This window comes from Symphalangus syndactylus, chromosome 22 (genome assembly GCF_028878055.3).
Source record: "Symphalangus syndactylus isolate Jambi chromosome 22, NHGRI_mSymSyn1-v2.1_pri, whole genome shotgun sequence".
NCBI classification, from domain to species: Eukaryota; Metazoa; Chordata; class Mammalia; order Primates; family Hylobatidae; genus Symphalangus; species Symphalangus syndactylus.
In genome coordinates, this window is record NC_072444.2 from 26,319,150 (window position 1) to 26,345,631 (window position 26,482).

At 43.8% G+C, this 26,482-nt stretch overlaps 1 protein-coding gene across 4 annotated transcripts in view; it reads right to left on the reverse strand.

Moving 5' to 3' along the window:
- PEX14 (peroxisomal biogenesis factor 14) overlaps positions 1-26,482 on the reverse strand; it is a 162,104-nt gene that overhangs the window by 93,820 nt on the left and 41,802 nt on the right. For 3 of the 4 annotated variants that reach the window (XM_055261879.2, XM_055261880.2, XM_063631990.1), the window contains one exon: positions 2,541-2,625. In XM_055261879.2, the coding sequence (XP_055117854.1) occupies positions 2,541-2,625 (85 nt within the window). Of the gene's footprint in view, positions 1-2,540; positions 2,626-21,739; positions 21,843-26,482 lie in introns of all 4 variants that reach the window. The other variant, XM_055261881.2, reaches the window with a different exon arrangement.

Genomic DNA, 26,482 nt, shown 5'->3' on the forward strand with positions numbered 1-26,482 from the left:
TGCAAGGCTTCTGCAGGGAGTCCAAGAGCACGGATGCCAGAATCCAGGTCCCTCCTGGTCCAGACGGCCAGCGAGCCAACTTGCTTTCCTTCCACAACTACTGTTAGGGACCCGGTAAATGTTCACCCTCATCCCCATCGGAGACAGTGCCAGGCCGTGCTGAGCGCGGAAACCTGACCCTGGAACAGCCCGAAATTTGAAAAGTGAAGTTTAAATCTGTGAAGGGGCTTTTCTTCCCCAGATACCGATCAAACCTTGGAATTCTCTGCCCAGAAAAGGTCTTGCCAGAACCTACTCCATTGGGATTCAACTTGGAAATGGATAATTACTGACTGAAGCAGCATTTTAGAGGATAATGGAGATGGGTGATTAACCTCAGAGATTCCGGGTTTAAGTACGGGATAAACTTATGTGGTTCTCTTTAGAGGACAAAGGGCAGGATAGCATCTCAAGGTGCCAGATGCCTAAAATTCTAAAAACTCTAACCCAAATTAGGGGTCAAGAAGGAATTATATCCACTGTACCAATAAACAGTCACCTTCCAGTCCTTGCTCATGTGCCACCCTCTTAGAGACACTCTGACATTCATGTTGTTTAAGATCACAGTCCAGCCCACACCAATCCTGGCGTTCCTCACCCCAGCTCCCTGCTTCATTCATCAGTATCCATGGCGCTCAGCATCTGACATCCGACCTATTTCATTTTCCCATTTGTTAATCGTCTGCCTTCCCTCCACTAGAATTTAAGCTCTGCGAGGGCAGGGATTTTGTCTGTTCGGTTCTCTGCTAAATTCCTGATGGGAGTCCGGGGACAGGGCACAGGGTGCACAATGACTCTTGGATGAATTGATCAGTTGGATTTTTTTTCCTAAAGGAGCAACAAATCATAATTGCACAAAACAGTTTTCTCTCTACAGTAATTATTAGCCAAGTAACTCAAAAGAAGTATTATTTGGTCCAGAGTTTCTCTCTCTCTCTCTCTTTTTTTTTTTTTTTTTTTTTTTTTTTTTTTTTGCTCCCTCTCCCAGTCAGGGATTTATTAAAATTAAACAGATTAGATGGAGCTCCTGATACTAAAACTGCTCAGCAAATCCTGCGGTGGGGAAGTGCCGAGCAAACACCAGAGACATTTGTCTCTAAATTGCTCTAAATACCTTCTGCAAATGAAATTCTAACCCAGCTGCGTTTGAGAGAAAATGAGGACTAACTGGTCATTGTCAGTGGAAGAGAAGATCAGGCAGTTATAATATTGCACAATATACTGGAGCTAAGGATCTCTCGGCAACCATAGATTTTGTCTCAGGTTACCCCGGGTAATCAGCTCAGCTTTTAGGCTCAGCTTTCCCCAGCTTCACTGCTTTGATGAGAGAGCTGAAATCCCTAAGCTTTTATGATTAATTACTCCCCATAGGTACACATATTTCAAGGAAAAACTCTTTTATGGCATGATGCTTGCAGAGTGGCGAGGCCAGCCAACACACTCCAAATTTTAATAATCTCCTAATGATAAGGGGGGCTGGCACAATGCAGCCAGCCAGCAGCCGCACAGTGCTCCTTACCAACTCTGTCACGGGGACCTAGCCTTGGGGCTGCCGCGAAGCAGCTGCCTGTGGTGAAATGTTTGGGTTTCTTCTGCCCAAACCCTGTTAGTGCAGCCCCGGGACATGATCGTGTGAAAGGACCAATGGTTCCTGCTGCATCCCTTCAGTGGGACATCACAGAGCAGACCTAGGAAATATCACCCACCCATTCCAGCCAAAAATGACTGAAATCTCAAAACTCAGAATTTCAAGGCTGGCATTCCAGCTCCTTAAGGAAAAAGAGTTTTGCTTTGGGAGGAAGAAAGCTCACTTTTGCCCTTCATGGTATATAAGGACGTTTAAATGACTTATTAGATTTCTAGAAAATTACATGTATAAAAAATTGAAAAGTCAGGTTTCTTTGTTGTTTTCATTTTACAAAAAAGAAAAATACCCTAAATTCCAACAGAACCAGAATAGATTGTCTCTTCAGACAATATTGAATTTGTCAGGGTCCATTTTATCCCATAAAACCACTAATTTACCGCTTCAATCTGTAAATCGGACTGACCCCAAGCTTGACTTTAACCTGACCTTGTTAGTCATCTCGTTTCCCTCGCCCTTCATTTCTTTCTTCCTCATTCTCTATTGAAGCAGCTGAACTCCTAACCTAAGCTAGTCATCCTGCAGCCAGGGTCACTGACACAGAGTGGACCAAAAACCAGAAGTCCTCCACAGTCTCATCCAATGGGCCAACTCTGCTACTGAATGCTGCCTTTGCCATGATGGACTGGACTAAGTCCTCCATGCTTAATTACCCGAATCGTGTCATCTTGCCGCTCCACTGTCAGGTAAGAAACCTGCATGCCCCAATTGGGGGCTCGCCTCAGCCCCACTGCCCCATGAGTGGGCAGCTCTAGGAAGTCCTGGCGGCTTAGCACCTGCCTTGCACCGTGGCTTCCATCTGCCCCAGCCCCAGTCCCCCTGCAGGCCGCACTGCACGGCCCTGTGGAACCTGTACCTTTCTTCTTTAGGAATGCTCTCCTGGTTGCAAGTGGGCTCTGGCGCACCCGGGAATTCTGTAGAAACTTCACTGCCGTGGCAATCTGGTGAGAGAAAGAAAATAGAGGAATAAACTTCACTTCAATAGTCTGAATTTCAAGATTAAAAATCCTAGGCGTTTTTCCCAGCTCCACAGAGACAAGCATACTATTGTGGTCAAATTTATAATCAGTTATTTCTTAAACTTAAAATCTACCTAAATGAAAGGTGATGTTGTTTCCCTGTCTTCACTGGCTTCCTGTATCTGAGTCTGTCAAATCTAATCCCTCTGCCGAGCTTCAGGCCTGCGATGATCCTTCCTGTTCCTCCTGATCTCCATTCGAGCTGATTCTTCATACTCCACGGCAGGTGTGGCCATGCGCACCCATGTCGCCGCCCTTGTGCCCTGTATGCTGTCTTTCTGGAAGGCCTCCCTTTCCTGCCTCCACCTGTCTAAACGTTACCCCACGCGCACGTACACACACACACACACACACACACACACGTTCTCTATCAGCACAGCCCTTTTATAGTCTGTTCTGATTCCCCGAAGCCTTGCCTAAATAAGCAAGCCATCTCTGATCTCCCTATTCTCTTCAATTCTTCAGTGCCTGTACTGTGCACCATATAATTGAAGACATAATTACACCATCTTCTAATGTTCAGCCTGCCTCCCCAACTACACTGCAAGCAAGTGAAGGGCAGAGACCACACTGTCTCCAGAGCCTGGCAAAGTGCTGAGGGCGTCCCGGCTGGAAGGGATTATGTCGGAGACAACACCCACTGCCATTCACACTGGCCCCCCTTCTGCACTGGAGCTGAGTTCTGAAGAGCCTTCAAAGGGCAAAGTTTGGAGTTTCATGGCTAAAAGCTGACAGATTGACAGATTGTCTACCTGCCTCTGGTAATGAATATTATTTAATGAAATCTTCCTATCTCCACATAAGCCGGGCAGGGGATGGAAGGGGCACCGCTGCAGGTATTAACCTTCACATCACTCAGCACACGCGAAGTGTGTGTTTACGCCTGGCTTGTCTACTTTCCACCCCAGACACCAGCCCTATGGATGGGAAACGCCCACCTGCCCCAGGTAGGAAAGGGGCTGTTTTAAATGACTGCTATTATTCGCCTCATCAAAACCAAAGGAATAATATGGTCTCATGTTACAGATAAAGTCAACAGGCCCTGCAGTTCACTCATAAGTTGTTGAAAGAAAAAATTTCTAAGGCTAGATGTAAGGAAGTTTTCTAAGATCCTTCAAACTAAGGGAAGCAGTCAAACAGAAAGTACTGTGACTATAAGTGAAATACAAGTTACAAATAATCTCCTTCCCCATATTTTATATGAACGTAATCCTGAGACTAGACTTTTGGGGAACAAAAGATATGAGGATAAACCGAAGAAAAAAAGCCAGAGAAAAGCCTGTATTCATTTTCCCTGTAACCCCTCTGTGGGAGGCTTACCCTAGACATTCCCCCTAAAGGATGAACTCAGTATCTTGACTTTTCAGATCTGGGCCTGTCACCGACAGGACATACTAGTGTCCCTTGAGAGCCAAGCCCAGCTCCGCACAGATTATCATCTGTCCTCCAATGCTGCCAACAGTACTAACCACCATCATGAACCACAGTAATAGACCAGTTCTGGACTAAAGAAAAATGAATGCTCAAGATTCTAGAGCCCCCAAACGGCATATTCACCCCTTAAGCCACTCAACCAGATCGCCTCAGGTCACACCAAAATCAAGAGAAATCTAACAAACATCTACAACACTGATGCGTTTTAATGAAGAGATGGGAGAAGGGAAGAAGGAAAAAAGAAGAGAAAAAAAGAAGAGGGGATGGGTAGAGGTGGGAAAGGTGGGGAGAAGGAGGCAACAGTACACGAGGAGCTATAACAGAAGAGAGGGGGAAAAGGAGAAAGGAGAAATGGGAGACAAGGAGAAAAACCAACAGAAGCGAGGCCCCTGCTCTGGAAAGAGAATGAACAGGTACCCAGTCACTGGCCCCCAGGGTCAGCGCCAGTCTGCACAGCTCAGATGGCATGGGGATAGTTGTTCTTCACCTGGACAAAAAAATACACCTTCAACACACAAGAAAATTACACTATTCGTATCATGCGGTAGTCTGCATGCTGTGTGTGATACGTGTACCAGGTGTCAGCGGAAATGTGGATGAACAGGTCTTAAGCAGAAGATGCTAATAGTTCAGCTCCTATCATTTACCCATAGAAACAGAAATCTTTCCTTCGTCCTTCCAAAATTTTCCATGACAGAGAAAGAAAACAGAATCCCACCACTGGAACACACAGGTTTCACCTTGCTTTTTTAATATAATCCTTGGTATATGCATTTCTGGTCAGAGAGCAAAGTTCTGATGGGTTTAATGGTGCACTCAATGCAGTGCTTGGCGCATTCCATCAATTTTTTTTAAAAAATTGCATCTCTTATTTCTTTAAATACATTAATCAGCCTAGTGTAGGCAAAACGGATCCATCGGACAATGCAATAAACATGAATTATCATCTATCCAACACGCATAATGGCTTAAAAATACATAATAGCAGGTGTAGTTTAAATGATTAGTTATTACACCTGTGGTGGGTCTGATTCAATTGGGAAAAATCATCTTTAATAGGTTAAAAGGTTTAGATCACCATGCTTTCCTTAAAGTGGCTGCAGAGAGGGAATGATGGAGTGCTCTGTCATTAGTAATTCATTTAAGAAGAACGTGGGGGATATAGCAAAGAACAGCATAAACGAGCGAATCCAATTTAAACATCAGGTAAAGCAGAAAACACCTTTTAAAAAAGCAAGATAAATGAATTTCGAAGGGAGATGAAATTGACGTATTTATTTTAACGGGAATTTGACAAAGTCCCGGCACACTTCGAACTTGCAAAAATATGAACAATTTCTTTTAAAGTTTCCCTTCACTAATTTCAAGTCATATAAAATAATACTGCCAAACACCTACATAAAGTATATTTGGGGCTTGTTTATGTTCATCTTGATCTTTGTCTGAAAATGCAGGCGACAGGCAAATCACATATTTAACAGCATCGACATCACTACACTAGATGCAAAAATATAAAGCACTCAAATAGCCCCAACCTAATGTGCTGAATAAGAAAGATACCCTGAGAAGCGGCTACATGTAAGTGTGAACATATGAAAACCTCTCTCCTCCTTTCACTAATTATTTCTTCAGTTACTCTAGACTCTTCTCCCTCCCTCCCTGCAAGGAACTGGCACTACAAAATGGGAGGAAAGACCTGTCCAATCTAGAATTTTATAGCCCCATGATTCATACATCAACGGGAGAAGATTTTGCAAAACTCTTTACCCATAATGCTAACATCTTCACACACTAAATAACTGACAGGGCGCTCGGTTTGTGCCTTTCACCCACCTATTGTTGGGCACTTTTCATTAACTTCATGAAGCAATTCAACTGACTTTCCTCTGCAGAGGCCCAACACACACAACACGCTTTTGTTGGATTCGATGATGGGGTGCCTGCAGCCTGTCCTGTATTATCGTTTGATTTTCTAATTAGAAGATGAATGTGACTATTCATGGGTTATATTTGTGCCCAACTAAATTACATAAATTCAGGCCAAATCTTCCGCCTCAATGTCAAAGATGTAAAACGGAGACAGGAACTTTATTGCACATGTTGTGGGAGTGCAGCAAGCCAGGGCGAATTCTGGCGCTAAGCTGCTGATGCCACTGTCGAAGCCGCTTGCTGGTAAGCCTGTGATAAATATGGAATCAGTGTTCCTTTCCCTTCCTCTTGCACTGAGTTCTTAATGAGTGCACCTTGAATTACCAATAGCTAGTTTAATCAAAATATAAAGAAGACAAACTCTGAAGAAAACAGACCACAGTTTCTGCCCCCCACCCATCCCTCTGACCCTACCTTCTGTCCCCTTCTCCACCCACAGCAAAATAAAACAACCGTGCCACCACCAACTCCACAATTTTGGGGAAATTTCATAATTTTCACTATGTGTCACTTAGAGATAAAACTGAGGTGCAAGGAAGAGGAGTAAATTCTTGTCTTTGCAGTCTCATAACAATGGTTACACCGGAGTCACTGCCAGCAACTTGGAAAAAAGGTGGGGGGGGGACTTCAGGTTGAAAAACACCTTTAGATCTAAGATGACTGGCCAATTGAGAGAGATTTGTATTTGAGAGAGCAGGATTTGTAACTGTATAAATCAATGGAATACAGTATACTCAGGGGTTATCTACTATGAACTATGTGCTGTTAAATGCATTGTGTAGGGTAAGTAATCCCCAGTGAGAAGAACTGAGGTTCCTGACAGTCCTCACCAAAGAGATGCTTCCTATGTGTTTTCCACTCTCCTACAAAAGACCTGCACATTGTAATCTTCAGAATACACACTTTATTTTCTGCATGAGGGGGACAGGAGGACAGAGCCTGCCTAATAATGAACCTGGGGTTTGAGGGAGCCTTAGCACTTTGCACCTGACATGTAAACCTGATGCATTGTCTCCAGTGACACTTATTTGGAATGCCACCAATTCCAGCACTCCTGTGTACTACATACGCATCTATCTCCTAAGATGTGGGCATTCATTAGCCATCTTAAAATATTAAAAATATTAAAAAATTAATGACACTAACAACCAAAACCAAGTCCTTTTAACCCAGAGAGATCACAACTAGAGGGCAAAACAAAATGACCAATATAATCTACGGGCCCGAAACCCCATTCCAGCACCGCACTGCTCCACGTGTGCTGCTCAGAAGATTAAATTGCCTGTGAAAGGTTCCTACTTTCATACTCTAAAGTAGATACCCAGAATCCTGTTAACAAGCGTTAGACCAAAGCCAACTCGAGTTTTAACAAGGACTGACTTAAAAAGCCAGGCACTGCCAAGAATGAGAGAACCCTCTTCAAACAGAAATGCTGCATTTTAGTAAGAAATCAGTACTCTGTCAGGAGTTCTTTGACAAATATGGTCATCGGCGGCACAAGGAAATAGTTGCAAAGCAGCTGTTAATCAGAGAAACACATCGTAGAACGCTGATGCTAGCACTCGTGAAAAAATGCAACGGGCTAATTATGAAGCTATATATCTCACTAAAGAGGCCGTGTTCCTTGAGATTCCAGGCAGAGCACTCTCGGATCCAGGGTCCTAGGACAACATAATTCTGGTTTTCTACATGCAGGCTCCTCTCTGATCTACCATTCACAATGCCGGGCTCCCTGTTCTTTCTCAAGTCTACACGCTCTCTTTCTAGCTAGGGAACGGGCTGGGGAGGGAAGGAAGCAGCGGCAACCACAAGCCACATTCCACGAACATATCCAAAAGGTGACATATCCTAAACCGAGTAGAAGAAAAATCTACGAGTATGCAAAAGAAAGGAAGCGTCGGAATTGTCATTCTCAGTGTGGCGGGAGGGCAAATGTGTGTGAGCTTCAATCCAGGAGATTTGCCCCAGCTGCCAAAATGAAAAGAAAGACTAAAAAAGCAGCAGGAATAAACAAAAACTAGAGGCAGTTCCGTGTGCAACCTCAAAAGGAGAAAGAAAGCTTCCAGAAAGCTGCTTTCAGAGTGTGACTGCAACTCAGGGAGGCCAAGGGCCCAACAGCCAGGTAAGAGGGGAAAGTTAATATGCAGAGGAAGGCTCGGTCAGCCAAAATTCAATACGCGCCTCTGCAAGGACAAGGAGGAACAGGCTCCCCGAAACCAGACTAGTGGGAGTGGGGGGGAGGGGCCTGCACACTCGGAGTAAAACCACTGGAATGGCAAGAGGGGAATAACCTTGAGGTGGACGAGCCCGCAGGCGGCAGAAGCACAGAGCCAAAGTGCCCCCTAGCCGGAGCCGGCGGAGGCGCAGGCCGGAGCGGCCGCTCCGCTAACTCGCACAGCCCAAATTAAGTGTTTTCACTCAGGGAAAATGAAATGTTTTGCAAGATGAAACAGAATGAAAATTGAGGTTTTAGGTAATTACTAGTTGGCATTTACATATCACGGGCTGGTTCAACACCTATTCATTTTCCTCTTTTATTTTCAATTTTTAAAAATTGCTCATTAAAAATGAACAGATGACAGTGACAGGAATTTTTTTTGTACTCTTTCCCCTTCTCTGAGGGTTACAAAACCAAGAGGCAATTTTAGCCCATTTATCTATAATTAACACACACACAAAGGTATGTTTCATGTGCATTAAGGGAGGAAAAGAGAAGGGAAAGTCAACAAAAGCCAGGAAGTTCAACAATAAAGACAGTGAGTTGTACTCAGGTAGCCTCCTGCACCTGTGTAAGGAGCTGGCTAGCAAGTGCCCTGGCACTCAAGGAGTTAAAGGAAAGAGACTCTCTTTCGACTTGGAATTTCCTGGGTTTTGTCACTGTGTCCTTCCCATTGTTGATTTGGGGGTTACAACACTATACTAATTAAGCTTGTGGGCCCTAATTTCCTTTGTTTTACTTTACTTTCCTCTGTCCTTTTGTTTTTCACATTAAAGAAATAAAATTCCGCTGGTAGAAGTGCATAAGAGTTGACATGATAGAACATAATATATTTTAAGGCTATTGTGTAAATCTGTATTTAGGGAATTCTAAAGCATGCATTATTGACCCTAGTCTCTCTTAAAACTCATTGATATATGTAGTAAAAGCCTTTATGAAAAGCGGCAACTTCACATGCGCAAAAACTACCCCTTCAAAGTGAAATATCTCTGCCATTTATTTTTTTTCCCTTGGCCTTAGTTAAAAATATTGCATGAACTGCTTGCCAGAATGTCATTGTTTTGTTCTTTGATTAAAGTAGTTCTTCCAGAAATGCATATTGAAATAAAAAGCACCTTAAACCACCATGCACTATTTAATGTCAAGGGACAGTGATCTTAGGGACGTAAGGGTGACTTTGGAGAGGTGTCCATGTCCAGCCGAGGACTCTGGGTGCCAACTTCCAGCCCAAGGGCGCTGGTGCAGTGGAGGAGCACAGCTTGAAAAGCAGAGCTGCTGATGCAGCGGGCGACAGTCACCACGCCACAGAAGGAGCTGTGGAGCACACGCCGGCCTGGAAGAAATGAAACCCTTGCTTGTGGGTTGGGAAGATCAAAGTTCCTTTTTAGGAAAGGTTGAGAAGGAAAAGTGTTTTTCTCCTTCAGGGAGAAAGAAAAGCAAATTTAAATGCCTTGTCCCCACGCATCCCCACCTGAATTTAGATAGCAGCCCCTCTAATTTTTGATGCAACCAACAAAGCAGTTACCCAAAGAGGGGAGAAAAAAAGGATGACATTTGCCTTTCCCCTGGCTTTGAAATGCAACTGGCAGCAAATTGTTTGAAGTACTGTTTAGAGAAGAAACTGTAATAGCCTTCATACTGAAAAGAGGAGGAAAATGCCATTATACACGGATCACGGTAGCAGTGACCTCAGCAGAGAAGGCAAACGAGCTGGCTGCAAGTTGGAGGTTCGGCCAGCGTGCCAGGAACGGAAATAAAAGGTTTATGTGCCAGAGACGAGTGGCAAGAGCTGGGTGCTCGATCCCAAGAGATACCAAGGAAAGACAAGTAGTTCAATTCCTTAACATGATGTCTTTCAACAGCTCCTTGACTGCTCCTTCTTCCAGTATCCCCTGGTTTTATATTTTCAATATTCCTCTAATTTCCCTGCACTGTTAAAGAGGAAGCAGAGAGCACCCAGGCTTCATGTTGTAAAATTAATGAAGGTGTCAAGCTGTTGAGTTAAATCACTCTAAAGGAATGTAATGACTCAGTGTCCAAGATGCTCCCTGAGAGAACTGTGAGCTCACACAGTGACGGTGGCGGGTGACTCCAACACTAAAAATATGTGGCACACAGTCCCCAGCACCTCCCTAATGATACGACTGCCTCTATTTCCTAGTCTCTTTCTCTCCACCAGTGGTTGAATTTCATGCTTTCTGAAAGGTATTTCTCCTAACCTCCAGTAGCTTCAGATGCTCGGCAGATGAAACCCTGCTTCAGTTTCTACTTCTTCTGAAGTTTGGCCAGATGGAGATTGGTGAAGCTCTCTAGTCACGCACTATTGAACTGAGGGATGATTAGGAAGGAGACGAAGAAAGGTTGTGTCATGGATAATGGCAACGTCAAACATTAAGGCATCACTGGGGGTCAGCTACTGAATAGGTGACCACCAGCTGGTGCAAGGTAGGATCCCCTCTCAAGGGCTTAGGGCCACCTGCCCTAAGGGCAAGAGATGGGCTCCTGAATTCCAAGGGAGATAAGCTCTGGACCAAAAAATTCTGTTTACCATCAGCCCACACTCTGCACAAAACTAAAACCTTCAAGGAGTCTTTAAAAGGCACTTCTAGGCCAAGCACAGTGGCTCATGCTTGTAATCCTAACACTTTGAGAGACCAAGGCAAGTGGATCAATTGAGGCCAGGAGTTTGAGAAGAGCCTGGCCAACATGGCGAAACCCCATCTCTACTAAAAAAAATACAAAAATTAGCCAGGTGTGGTGGTGCATAGTCTCAGCTACAGGGTGGCTGAGGCACGAGACTTACTTGAACCTGAGAGGCAGAGGTTGCACTGAACCAAGATTGCACCACTGCACTTCAGCCTGGGTGACAGAGTAAGACTCCGTCTTGGAAACAAACAAACAAATAAATAAATAAAAGGCAATTCTACCAAACACCCCATAAGAAAATTAGAGAATTACCTAATGCTAAAAAATAAATTTGAATACCAAAAAAAGAACTACTCATAGCCTAGAATGAGTTCAAATTTAGAAGACAGCAAGAAACAAATTTTCTTTTCTTTTTTTTTTTTTTTTTTTTTTGAGACAGAGTCTCGCTCTGTCACCAGGCTGGAGTGCAGTAGCGCGATCTCAGCTCACTGCAACCTCCACCTCCCAGGTTCGAGCAATTCTTGTGCCTCAGCCTCCTGAGTAGCTGGGACTACAGGCACATGCCACCACACCCAGCTAATTTTTGTATTTTTAGTAGAGACAGGGTTTCACCATGTTGGCAAGGATGGTTTCAATCTCCTGACCTCGTGATCTGCCCGCTTCGGCCTCCCAAAGTGCTGGGATTACAGGCGTGAGCCACCATGCCCGGCCCACAAATTTTCTTTTTTTTTTGAGACGGAGTCTTGCTGGAGTAAAGTGGCATAATCTCAGCACTGCAACCTCTGCCTCCTGGGTTCAAGAGATTCTCCTGTCTCAGCCTCCTGAGTAGCTGGGACTACAGGCACACGCCACCATGCTTGGCTAATTTTTCTATTTTTAGTAGAGACAAGGTTTCACCATGTTGGCCAGGTGGGTCTCGAACTCCTGACCTCAAGTGATCTGCCCGCCTCAGCCTCCCAAAGTGCTAGGATTTACAGGTGTGGGCCACCGCGCCCAGCCTAAGAATTTTCTTTAGACCCACCAGAAAACAGAAGAAAGTAAACAGTCAACATCTGCTACTAACAGGATGCCGCCAAGTCCTAGATCCTGCTACAGGCTAAGCATCCCTAATCTAAAAATCCAAAATCCAAAATGCTCCAAAATCCAAAGCTTTTTGAGTGCCGACATGACAGTCAAAGGTCATGCTCAAAGGAAATGCTCACTGGAGCATTTTGGATTTCGGATTTTCAGATTGGAGATGCTCAACCAGTAAGTATTATGCACATATTCCAAAATCTGAAAAAATCCAAAATCCAACACTTTTGGTCCCAAGCATTTGGGATCAAGAATACTCAACCTGTATTGCCTTTGATTCTTTTATGGCCTAAACAAAAAAACTACAGTATGGGTTCCAAAAGTGTAATTCATAATGCAGTAAACTGGCAGACTTAAAAATCTTCAAATTGCACTTTGGGAGGCTAAGGTGGGCAGATGACCTGAGATCAGGAGTTCGAGACCAGCCTGACCAACATGGTGAAACCCCATCTCTACTAAAAATACAAAACTTAGCTGGGTGTGGTGGTTCACACCTGTAATCCCAGTTACTTGGGAGGCTAAGACAGGAGAATCACTTGAACCCAGGAGGTAGAGGCTGCAGTGAGCTGTCGCGCCACTGCACTCCAGCCTAGGCAACAGAGCAAGACTCTGTCTCAAAAAAAAAAAAAAAAAAATCAGCCAGGCGCAGTGGCTCACGCCTGTAATCTCTCAACACTTTAGGAGGCCAAGGCGGGCGGATCACGAGGTCAGCAGTTCAAGATCAGCCTGGCCAACTTAGTGAAACCCCATCTCTACTAAAAATACAAAAATTAGCCAGGTGTGGTGTCATGTGCCTGCAGTCCCAGCTACTCGGAAAGCTGAAACGAGAGAATCGCTTGAACCCAGGAGGCAGAGGTTGCAGTGAGCTGAGACCATGCCATTGCACTCCAGCCTGGGTGACAGAGTAACACTCCATTTCGAAGAAAAAAAAAATCTTCAAATTGACAGTAGAATGACAAGGACTGGAAACTTACTATTCAAACAGTCATATACAATCAGCTACTGTCAGAGGAAAGTCACCTTCCTCACCAGCACCAGAGAGTGGCCAGAAATGGGCTCTCCATGGGGACAAGTTGTGGTCAGGTTCCATTTTCTAAAAAAGCGGTATCTAATACAGGTCACACCCTTGTAGACGACTTCAGAAGTAACATATCAACACAAAGTGTGAAACACAGGAAAGCAATACAAACTATACCGCTGACGAAGATGAGGAAAATGTCCTTTTTTTTTTAACACATCTTTCAGAGGTAATGACATAAGGGCTGTGAAACTGATTATCACAGCCATCGTCAGATTTATACCCACAGACTGTCTTTAGTATCGAGGTACAAGTTTGGAAGAGAAACTGAATCAAGAGATATCAGTCCAATTGCCTTCTCTGATAAACCCCAATTTAGAAATTTTCAGCTCAGTGAGGAAATCCATCGCACACAAGAAGAACCCAAAGGTAGTCCTCATGGCTTTGAACCATTCAGCAACCTTTCACTAAATACCATAAACATCCCTGTTATTAGCCAGCACAGCTACCAATAAACAAACACACACTTTAAAAAATAAATGATCTGGCCGGGCATGGTGGCCCATGCCTATAATTCAGCACTTTGGGAGGCTGAGGCAGGAGGATGGCTGGAGGCCAGGAGTTCAGGACCAGCCTGGGCAACATAGCGAGACTCCATTGTTTCAAAAAAAATTTGTTTTTTTTAAATAGCTGGGCATAGTGGCGCTCCAGCTACTCGGGGGGCTAGGTGGGAAGATGGCTTGAGCTCAGGAGTTTGAGGTTACACTGAGCTATGATTGTGCCGCTTCACTCTAGCCTGGGTGACAGAGTGAAACCCTGTCTCTAAAAATCAATCAATCAATCAGTCAATAAAACAAATGATTCCACAAAGGCCTACTGAGCACCAGAGCCATCTTGGCCAAGAGCCACTGTGTCCTACTAATAATGGGAAGATGAAAAGGAGGGTCTTTATGCCCTATATCTGATGCTCTTCCCCATCTTGGTCATCTAGGAGATGCCAGATAAGCATGTAATTTACTTATGAATAACATAAAATTTACACAATTCTCACCATTAAGCATATCAGTTTACTGAGCATCTTCCTCCTTTAAATCAATGGTAACTCCTTTCAAATTCTTCCCAGCTCTGTCTGAGAAACAGAGAAGTTCACTTTTTGTTATCTGAAGGATTATGAATTACCATCTTGCTTTGTAACCTTCTTGGTTCTTCACATACTGTTCATAAGGTAAGATACCTGGAAATTACAAAAATCCCTAAATTTCCTCAATTTTGCACAAGCTTCCTGAAACATCCCTCATCCTTTTCTGCTCACTGTCCTTTCTCTCTCTCTTCTTGCCTGTTTAAACACATGGACATGGAGTTATTAACTTTTACAGGAAAACCAAATAAAATAAAATAATGTTGAAGCAAAAACGCAGTGATGTCAGGCTGCAGCTAGCACCATTTATCTGTGGGAATCTGATTAGCGCTCGAGTGGCAGAGCTACCTGGAAAAGTGCTCACAATCAAATAAAAAAATGATACCAAAACATTAACCTGATGGCTAAAAACTCCACATTTAAACAGTTAAAGTAATAAAGGAGCTTTTATTGAGTATTTTTTATATTTCATTATGCCCCAAATTGACGAGGACTCCCGGATACATTTTCTAGACTTTTGGTTCCTCAAATCAAATGCTCTCTTGGACTTTTTTTTTTTTTTTAAACTAAAAGGAAACAGCATTTCTTGTAAGTTTGAATGAAAGGATTAAAGCTTCTCCTAGAATATCGATAACAGTCTTGAGTACAAACACAGCCAAATGCTGCCACAAACAGAAGCCTTTTTTTGGTTTATGTACTTTAATTCTGAACTTGCTGATAAGCCGGCAGAGAATTTTCCTACAAGATTTTTTTTTTTTTACCTTACACAAATACTGTCATGAACCTCGCCTCTCATGTCCCCACTCAGTGCCTCAGATTCCTTCATTGCTATAAAATAAGGGGTTAAACAGATGACCTTCAGGACCCCCTACCTGCGCCATTTTATAATTTCTAAGTTGATTCCATGAGGCAGCCGCTGATACCTGGGCCAGAGATATGGGCTTAGGTCAAGGACAAGACCCAGTCTTTCCAGATTTCATCTCTCCAAGCTGACACCCAATTCAAAAAAAGGAGAAAATCAACAGAGGAGGAGGAGACAGGGAATAGCAAAAGAAATCAGCGCAGCCAAAAAAGGTATTACAAATTCCATATATTTTATACACTGTGAAGCTTTACTCACACTACTTACTATTTATTTTATATACAAGCTTAGTTATCTGGTATCCAAATCATAGAAGATAAAAGCTGCAAATGAGAATGGAGGAAGGAGCCAGCTAGTACAGAGACACAGAACAAAGATGTGACAGCAAAAAAAAGCCTAGCAGCAAATGTCAAGAGAGAAACATCCATGAAAAGCAAACAAAAAAATTCAAAAAGCTTATTAGTCTGGGGTCATTTAGAATCGGCGGAGTCATTTCAAGTAGGGGCAAACATACAACATATCTATATTTCAACAGGTTTTGAAAACAGCTATGCTTATAATACCATATAAACATGTTCATCTAAAATGACAATACTGAGTCATCACGATTAAATTATATTCCAGATATTCAGCTTAAAAAAGCAAGAAAGTATGTAATCTATTTTACATAATTCCCAGCCAAAAGTTTTAAAGTGTTTTGTTTTGTTCTGCTTTCAAATGGCTCCTGATGACCATCCAGAAAACGTGGCTATCCAGAATGCCTCATTCTAGGAGGTGCCAGAGATGGTGGTTTTCCTGAATTGAACAAGAACAGCTTTGATTCATGTTAGATTAAGAAGCAGGAAGCCAGAGATTAAATAATGAATAGTTACTGAGCATTCACGGGTCCTCACAGTACATCAGCCACTTGTAAAGTCAAAATAGAAGCAGGAAAGATGCTGTTTTTGCTGTAGCAATCTAAGACAAGGAAACAAGCCAAAAGAGATCTTGAGCCATCTGGTCCCACCCATGACCTAGGGACTCCCCTCTTCAACAACCCTGACAAATGATCAGGAAGCCTCCTCTTGAATGCTCATAATGAGCAGGGAAACTACTCCCTTAAGATACTGTCAGCTCATTTTCAGGAGTGCCTCTTTAAACTGAGTTGAAATCTCCTTTCCTGAACCTTCTATCCATTGGTCCTCGTTCTCTGTCTGGGAACAATATTAACTGATCCACTTTTTGAAACAATGTTGGGTGAGGAATCAGGATAGCCTGTCTTTTCTATAAAAGCATTTATTTCCCTTTCTCCACTTAGTAACTAAAGGTGAACACTGGCCTCACTGTGTAACAGTTTCATAAATTCTGCTCTTTCGTTTGGTAAGAGCAGCCTTGGCTGGGCGCGGTGGCTCACGCCTGTAATCCCAGCACTTTGGGAGGCCGAGGCAGGCGGATCACGAGGTCAGGAGATCGAGACCATCCTGGCTAACACGGTGAAACCCCGTCTCTACTAAAAATACAAAAAAATTAGCCGGGCGAGGTGGTGGGCGCCTGCAGTCCCAGCTACGCGGGAGGCTGAGGCAGGAGAATGGCATGAACCCCGGGGGACGGAGCCTGCAGTGAGCCGAGATCACGCCACTGCACTCCAGCCTGGGTGAAAGAGCGAGACTCCTTCTCAAAAAAAAAAAAAAAAAAAAAAAAAAAGAGCAGCCTTGCCCTTTCTGGGAGAGCCAAGGCTACACCTGTAATGTCAGAATGCATTAGCAATAATAAAGGCCACAGTAATGCAAGAGCCGACTTCATGAACACGTCATTCCAGAATGGCTAAATTCAATCAAATATGGCAGCGCTTCCTACAACGCTACGATCACTGGGGCCAGTGCGTGTGACGTGGGCCCACTTACTGGAAGCCGTTGGAAAGAGAAAGTGAGCACTCTGCTTTAAGACTATAATAGACAGGGTTTTCACCAGCCCACAAGTGGTTCAGCATCCTTCTTTCCCAGGAATTACCTAGAAATTCATTTAACATCTAAAGACTACAAATGAAACTTCAGAAGGTTAAAAGTATATAATGAGAAGGGGCCAAGGGGATGGTATTCACTCAACTTCACCTTAAATATGTATGATTCTTAGGGGGAAAAAAGTCAACACCCATAAGGTGGTAATCAAAAAGCAAAGCCAAAGATGAGCCAGGTTTAATTCTAACTCAGTCACCAACTTCTTCAGTAACTTTCAGAGCTACTTACCTTTCCTGTTTCTGCTTCCTCATCTGTAAAATGGGACTAATACTGCTTAGAGACTCACAAAGTGTTATAAGGAATAATTAGTTAGCATTTATGTAACACTTTTCATCTTCAAAGTAGGATTACAGACTATAAAGTAGAGTAGATGTGGCTTGAAAAATCTTTTTAAAACCTAAAATAAAGCATGAAAGCAAATTCAGAGAGGTAAAATCAGCTGACATCATCTCAGAGCAGCCAGATAGCTCTGCCTCCACAGGCACCCCCGTCTGCCCTAGTCAGTATTTGCATGTGGAGACAAAGGCATAAGAATATTTTATTAGGGAAAATGGGAGGAGATAGAAAGAAGAGAAAAAGGAGAAAGAGAAGGTTAGAGAAAAGGAATGGGAGAAAGTATAAAAGGGAGAAAAGATAAGAGAGAAAAAGAAAAGGAGAGTATAGAAAAACAGCAAGAAATAAAGGGAGAAAAGACAAATCTTATCCACTAGAAGAAAAACAAAAACAGGAAGAGAGGGAGAAAAAGAAAAAGAGAAATGGAACAGAAAACTTCTTTAAGGGGATACTTTTCCTGTTTCCAAAGAAAAAAAGAAGATTAAAAAGTAAAAGGAAAGTTTAAAATGTTTAAAAAAAAAAAAGACAACGACAAAGAGCAGAGGATAGAAAAAGAGAAGATAAAGCTTTCAAGAGTATGTCTGGAAACCAGAAAGCTGGAAGAGAAATCATTAGCAAGTCCATAGTGCGTCTACAGTGATACTGTGTGGATCAATTCATTTAACGCTGCCCTGTACATTTACAGAAAAGTACCTCTGATATAATAAAGGCTCATAAACACGCAGAAATTGGGTTAGACCCGTTTCGAATTCCTGCCAAACAATGGTTCAGAAAAATGAAGCTCTATTTTAATTAGCTGGATTCACGAGTGATTTGATAACAGCAGATGCTGTCTGGATGCTTTCAGCTTGATGGGCTCCACATACATGAACTTAGAGTGGTTTTGATGCAATTAGGTGTTTCTTTCTGCTCCAACATGCCAGGCCTAAGGACCTGAGCCTACGTGTAGCCCCTACATGTTGCTAAATTTATCTGTATGTTAATATTCAAATCATGAAAATGAGAAGGGTGGCCACCATAAGGGAAGTAGAAAAGTAGTTTTCAGGGCCGGCCATGGTAGCTCATGACTGTAATCCAGCACTCTGCGAGTCCAAGGTGGGAGGATCACTTGAGGCCAAGAGTTTGAGGCCAGCCTAGACAACACAGTGAAATCCTGTCTCTTCAAAAAATTTAAAAATTAGCTGGGCGTGTTGGCATATGCCTGTGGTCCCAGCTACTTGGGAGGCTGGGGCAGGAGGATCACTTGAGCTCAGAAGGTCGAGGCTGCAGTGACCTATGACCGCACCACTGCACTCCAGCCTGGGGTGACAGAGTGAGACCTTGTCTCTAGTTAAAAAACCAAAAAAACAAAAACAAAAACAAAAACAAAGAAGAAGAAGAAGGCCAGGCACAATAGCTCATGCCTGTAATCCCAGCACTGTGGGAGACTGAAGCGAGAGGATTGCTTGAGCCCAGGAATTTGAGACCCAGCCTGGGCAACAAAGTGAGACCCCGTCACTACCAAAAAGTATTATTTATTTATTTTTATTTTACTCTCACCACTTCTGTTCAACAACAACAACAAAAATTTCAAATGAGCTGGGTGTGGTGGCACATATCTATGGTCCCAGCTACATGGAGGTCAAGGCGAGAGGATCACTTCAGCCCGAAGGTCAAGGCTGCAGTAAGCCGTGTTTGCACACTGCGCTCCAGCCTGAGCAGCACAGCAAGCCCCTGTCTCCAAAAACAAAGAAAAGTAGTTTTTAAAAGTCACTAGTAAGTAGAAATGAATATTCTCACAATGAATTCTTCTTTCCACCGGGGAAAGAAAAGTTAGGTAGCTGAGAGAAAGCCACATAGGGCACTGTCTGTGCAGACATATTTAATGCCAAAGCTGAAACACAACAACAGGCTGTGCACTTCCAATTTTGCAAGTCCAGCACAGTGTTACACCAAAGGATGAGTGCACCTAATGCACAGCCTGACCTGGGAAGTGGCCTTCAAAATGTTCTTTGTAATCAGGCATCCTATTATAACCCAGCGCACCATTCCCCGAGACGGGCGGTGGTATTCCGGATCACAACCCTGAAAGTCCAAGTCTTTTCACCAGGTGCTTTCAAGCCAGGCACCTTACTGCCCCCGCTCTGCCTCTTAAGCACTCTCTCCTCCAAAGAGCATTCTGTTTGCTTTTCCCAAAGCACTCCCTGCCCTCTGCTATGGCCACTTAGTGCGGTACCACCCACACGCACAGAGCTGCTAAAGAACTGCATAGAGCCAGAGCAGCTTCCAGCACGGGGCACGCCTAATAGGAGGGCCTGATCTGTTAATTATCTGTCAGTTTGTCACGGCTGGGCTGAGGAGGGGAGAATGATGAAAAGGGGGGTGTCGGGGGGAGGCTCTCTACTCGGTGGTGTGCTACTCTTCCTGAAATTCTGAATGCCGCTTTTGAAATCATTCATCCCCTGTTGGACAACGTGTAGTATAGAGGGTGAAGAAGAGAGGATGAGAGTTTGGCTCGACTCCTTTTGACAGAAGCGGGGGCCTCTCGAACTCCACCACTACCATGACAAGCACATGGCAAGAAACACACCCCCTCACTTTCTCTCCAAGAGGACAAAAAGGACATAACGACCTTCACGCCATCTCTCCCCTTCACCGGCGCTAACAAGCTGAGCACTGTAAATCAAGGATGAAATCCCTATGCCAGGAAGGGAAGGAGAAGCATCTCTTCTGTAACGAGCCCAAAGATGCTTCGGAATCAGCATTTCGGGCAAGGGCTGGGAATGCAGGAAGCACCATGCAGGCAACTGAAGGAAAAATATATATTTATTATATATAGTAGGTCTCCTTCTTCAAAAGTTATTTATTTCACAAAACCACTCTGCTAAATAGAGGTTTCAATCTAATTGGAATTGGAATTTGCATATTGTAAATGCACCAAGTGAGAGTCTTGGACACTTGTGTTCTATTCTACAGTGCACGGGTTCAGCCATGGATTTCCCAATATATACACTACAAGAATGTAAGAAAAGAGCACAGAGAACGGGACTTTATATTTTATTTTTTCAGCCCTTCACAGAGGATCCAGTCTGTGAAATGGGATGACGCTTTCAATATCCGCAAGGAGACAAAACCAGTGAGACAGAGAGGAGGTTCTCCCTGGCATCGGGTTTGCCGTCAGCTGTGCCCAGCTGTTAGTCTTGCAGGTCTGTGGAGCACCCCTGCCCACCACCCAGGGGAGGCAGGGAGTAGACCTCTATTCATCTAACCCTTAACCCTCCCCATCCCATCTACATATCAAATTAGCCATGCTTAATTAACAGAGATGCAAATAGTCAGGGACCGAAATAAAGGTTTTTGACAAGAAGCAAAGAGGGATACTTTTTTTTAAGGAAAGGAGAGCGAAAAAGCACCTAAAACAAAAGGTCAACCTACAAATAACTGAGGAAATGAGAAAGAAAAGGCACAGGTCAGGACTTCCCATAAAGGTTTGAAATTTTCTGTTTGTAACTCAGGGTTCACGTGGAAAAGTGACGCATGACAGAGGAAGAGACACTTCTGGGGAAGTCAAGTCGGGACAAAGGTTCTAGAGTCCACCATTTGCCTGGGACTTACCTCCCTAGACTGCATTCAAATTGGGTTTCTGCACCCTGCTCCCCTCCCTCAATTCAAGAAAGAAATTATTTAATTTTTTTCAAATCCTGAACCCCTAAAGCCCAAAGATGTCCCCTGTTTCCTCAAAAACTAAGCATCTTCTAGTTTACAGCAACTCCTTTCTGCCCCCCATATACTCTGACAATGCTAGCCTCTCGGTCACAGGGTGTAACCTTCATTAAAAAAAAAAAAAAATCACAGGTTCTGCTTCTCATTTAGAAAAAAAAAAAAAAAAGAACAAAATGGAAAGAAAGAATAAATAAGAATTTGGAGGGGAATTCTGCCAAAACCTGAACCTCCAAAATCTGGTTCAGCCACATTCTTGCCCACAACCGGTACTTCTCGGTGCCTCCCTACATTTTTCAAAATGCAGCTGCACAACCTCTTAAAATTCAGATTTCTAGCACCTATAATTACAGGCCTCTCAAGCCAGGCTCCTTTAATTAATGAACCTGACTCCTCTGTCTTCAAAGGAAGTCTGCATACGGGCTATATCAGAGGGTGAACCCACCCGATTAGTGCCTATCTGATCACTGCCTGACACAGCCAGCATTCTGCGCCCAATAGGAGAGGGAGTTGCCCCTCACCCCCACCTCCACTGCCCAGTTCAACATATCTCAATCTGGCACCAGCCAATTGTGCAGTTAAGGCCATCAGTTCTTGGAACTTAAGGGAAGAGAAAGCAGCTTTTCTGGGTGTGACCAGCAAAATCCAAAGAGAATTCGATTCTCCCTGGTTCACGCGCTCCCCTGACCTCACTTCTTCCTACTGCTGGGATGAAATGCAGAGTGCAGGCTGAAGACAGTCACTGGTCAAGGCTGGACAAGCAACAGAGGGAGCAGGCTTGGGCTCTGAAACTGGAAAAGAAAAGAACAGAACAAACCGAAGTCTGACCGTCATCCCAAGGCTGAACTAAAACTGCGAAGAAAGGCTCTGCCACCTTAAAATAAAACAGGTGGAGAAGGGCTTGTGAGGCACGGCTATTGCTCTCCAGGTCTAGAGAAGAATCTGAGCGCATCCCAAGGACAGCCCACTGACCTCGGGATCACTCACCAGGCTGTCCTCACCCATTCTCCAAACTACTTTCTTTCTAAACCATTACCTGACGACCAGTTTTTAAAGTACTGGTTTTCCTTCTAGCTGTTCTGGGGCAGCTCAGCCTAATCTGTTTGTATCTGCTTCAGATGCCAAGTCAACCCATAGCTATTCTCCTGCAAGTAGCTAGAAGCTGGTTTGTACCCATGTTAGCTGGGAGACCAGACTGTCCTTGGCCACAATAAAGACTAGAAAGGGCTGCAAACAAAGTCACAGATGCCAGCACAGACGAGGCTTGGGTCCTATCAAGACAATCCCAGGTAAAGTTTCAGGCAGGAGATTTGAGATCCTGTAAAAGACTCCCACGGACCTGGCGATAATGAAAACAGGTTTGGTTCAGTCACTACCATCTGATAACTGTTTCTCAAGGTCCCATGGCAAACCCAGTGGGTCCCACAGCAAACCCAGTGGGACAACATTTGCATTACTGACCAAATAGACACACTCTTCTACAAAGAGAGACAAAGTTCTCAGAATGTGTACTCAGTAACACACTTTCTACAGTTCTTCTAGTTTCTCATCTGTGATTTGGACTATAAAACAGGGCTGGGGAACAATCAGAGAACAGCATTAGCATTAATAAATGAAAACTTAAGACACGTAGGCCTGGCTTCTTAGTTCTGCCCAGGGTATTTCACAGTGCAGATGTCAAAAACTGAATTAGATCATTCGGTATTCTGCCAGAAAAGGGGTTTCCAGTGACTTTCTGCTGTTGCAAATACAATTTTGGAAGAAAGGGGGAAAAAACAGTAACATCAGTCTATCCAGTGGTTAAACCCTCAAATCAAAGCAAGGTATGATCACAGACCACTGAGTCTAACTCCACGGCACCTGTCTTGTTTCCTGGCATGGCTACCTGCCATCGTTATGCCCAACACACAGAGGCTAATGTAGGATATCGTTTCTGCTCTCCCATTAGATCCAGTCTTCAAATCTGTCAGCATGTTACAACCTGGATCCCCTGACCACAGCACACAGTGGAGTTCCAGGCTGAGACACAACAGGCTGATTACAAGGAGCAGCCACTTCCTTTTTCTCAAATCACAAGCAGACAAGCAGTCAGAGCCGGGTGAAGGATTTTTTACTTTGGTTTGGTTTTTCAACCAAGACATTCTCAAAGTTCATTGTTCTTTGAAGTGGAAACATTTAGTTTTCTAACAAACAATTAGAAGCACAAGAGTAGAGAACATGAAACTGAGAACGAAGCTCAGGATACGCAAAAATAAGAGGCTGGGAGGCAGCTGAGATCAGGAATGTCCAGGGATCCTTGGCCACACAAGCCGGCCAGGCACTCTCTTTCCAGGGTGTCTCAAGGGGAAATCACCCATCGATCCTGGGACACACGAGTTCTAGGACCAATCCCTTACCTCAGAACAGCCTCGGCCTCAAATTCCTGCTTGCGCTTTAATGTTTAAATTATTAAATGCATTAATGTATTTACATTATTCAAGTCTTATGTGCATTTTTCTAAGATAATTTATGTATAAGAGTTTGAATGTCCATGACTGTTAATGTCTACAACCCTTCCTGTTCATTATTGATTCTAGAAGAAAAAAAAAAGTCAGAGTTTTAATGCCTTATTTTTAATGTATTAAGAGTCTGAATAAGTGCATTCTCTTTTTTCTTTTGTAATTTCATAATTTAAGTAGTGCATTTATTAAACTGACACAGTATGAATTGTGGTGAAGCCTGGCACAGATCCATGCTGCTGGAGAGCCCGCTGGAGGACGGAGCCCACTCTTCTGTGACCAGGCAGCAGCCTGGCTCTCTCTCTGCACTCTCTTCCCACCTACACAGGGGCAGCGGCAGAGGAGTGGCAAGCATTTGCCCAAGGAGATTTTCTCCCTCCTTTTTCAAGTTCTTGCCCAAATCAGCTCTCCTTGTTACCTAGGCTTTTAAGGGGGACAGTTTTCTGCACACAGAAGTTCTCATTTAGATGCACTGCAAGTTATAGCCGAACAGATCGCAGTCAGTACACAATTTTCAAGAACAATAAAAATGCTAGAAGCTTGGTGTAGCAAAAACAAGCAAACAACTACTTTTTTAAAGGAAATTCCAAATGAGAGACAAACATCTCAAAGAGACAACACCTCCAACTCAAGCAGAAAAACTTCTTTCTTTTGAAAACCAGTTTTCCCAGCAGATAACCCCTCTTTCTCCTATAGCCAGTAGAGCGACAGTGACACCCAATGGCCTATTAGTTCAATCCCAACTGAGCATTCCCCAATGGCTTTCCCTAGAGTTGTGTCTTAGGCCAAAGGTCCTGCGTGAACGTGGAATCTTGAACAAAATAAGGTATTAGCTACTCACCAAGAAGGTGAATCGCTAATAGACCAATTTCCTGCCAGGACACTGAACAAACACTGTATATTGTTACACACGTGCACAAACAACACAGTATGGCACACCTCAATATGACATCTTTCTGGCGGGTGATGACCACGTGCGTACACAGGCGCATGCACATACACACATACAGATGCACAATACGTGGGCTGAGCAGCACTGTACAAATCAACCTGAGCTGGGAGAAAGGATGACAGAAGTTTCTCACTGCTGTTTTAGAAGGTGACTCTGCCATTTCTAACACCATACACACACACACACACACACACACACACACACACGCATAGATTATTTTATACATTTTTTCCTTTTTTTCTGTTTCCTTCTTTTCTTTCTTCTTTTTTTCTTTTTTGGCTACTCATTACCATTCTTTAACTGTTACAATTTATATCAGCATATAATGTTAAATAATTACAGGGAGCGGAGCTCACTCTAGTGAGGATATAAACGCGCTGTGGGAATCTACAGATTTAAACAAATAACACTCACAGCAGGGGGTGAGTGGATGAATTAGCATTAATATCCTGCCTGGGAGATCCCAGTGCACTGGTACTGCTTAAATACAGATCTTTTCTGTAACAGTCAATATGACAGCTCCCGGCAATACGGCCCCTTTCCCTTTCCCAGTCAATATAGCAGCCAGTGAAAATAGAAACGTCCCTATAGCAATCAATATAGCAGCCAGCTAAAATAAACCCTTCCCTTTTAAGGGCTATATAATAGTCAGCTAAATGGAAGAATTGGCACCCCTGCTGGATAGCTCAGCAGAGAAGCCAAGGAATGAGCAGGCCATGAGCACTAAATGATCCTTCTGCTCCTCAAAGAGGCCCTGCGCAGGGAAGGGGAAGCTATCCTTAGGTAGAGAACCAAGAGGGAGCCTGCGCGGGACACTTGGCTCCCAGGCCCTAGGAGTAATTCCCCATGTCCTAAGCAGGCTATAGGGCCACTCCTCACTGCGGTTCAATTAAAACGGCCAGAAACTGTAGAATCCTTGTTCAAGCTGTCAGCAGGAACAGGGGAACACACTGGTCTTTGGTGGGAACTGAGAGCATGTTGATTCAAACCCCGCCACCATCCTGTTCCCACCTTGGCCTCAGAAGGGTAGAGTATTATGTGAACAGCCTGTGGTTTTCTGATTTCTAGCATCAGGGATAGCAGCTATGTTAGAATCAGACAACCAGCCAGGTGGGTGAAAAACAGCATTCTATGTGGAATCCTACCCCAGTGTATATACAGAACTCACTTTCATAACTCACAGCCATCAACTTGTTAACTATTGTGAAAACACGCTATTTTCTCCCACTCACATCACAGAAAACACTCTCACACTCTCCTTCATTGGAGGCATACAGGAAAAAAATTTATTCTAATATAAGTCAAAGGATGGCTCACCCTGAAGGCCAAAATAGACCAAAGGCATTCTATAAAAGAAGGAAAAGGGCCAGGCGCGGTGGCCTACGCCTGTAATCCCAGCATTTTGGAAGACCAAGGTGGGTGGATCACGAGGTCACAAGATCCAGACCATCCCAGCTAACATGATGAAACCTCATCTCTACTAAAAATACAAAAAATTAGCCGGGCCTGGTGACACGCGCTTGTAGTCCCAGCTACTCAGAAGGCTGAGGCAGGAGAATTGCTTGAACCCGGGAGGCGGAGGTTGCAGTGAGCCAAGATCATGCCACTGCACTCCAGCCTGGCAACAGAGCAAGACTCCATCATAAAAAATAAAAATTAGAAAAAAAAAGAAGGAAAAGAACAGGGAGCATTTCATTTAAAAACGATCCTATGCATCTGAATATATTGTTCTTTTTCATTATAACTAGCTACTTCTAAAATTAGTTCAGTTGGATTAAAGGATTTGACAAATGTGGAATATAACCACCAACACCAGTGCAGGTTTCCAGCCAACACCCCTGAAGTTAATGCTGGGATTCTGCTATGCTTCAAGGCAGGCGAACATCAGGGATCCACCCCACCTTCATTAAAATTCCACAATCTGTCTGCCATCCTTTGGATGAATCCACAAAAGTCCCTGTTTCCCTGGCCAGGTGTTTCA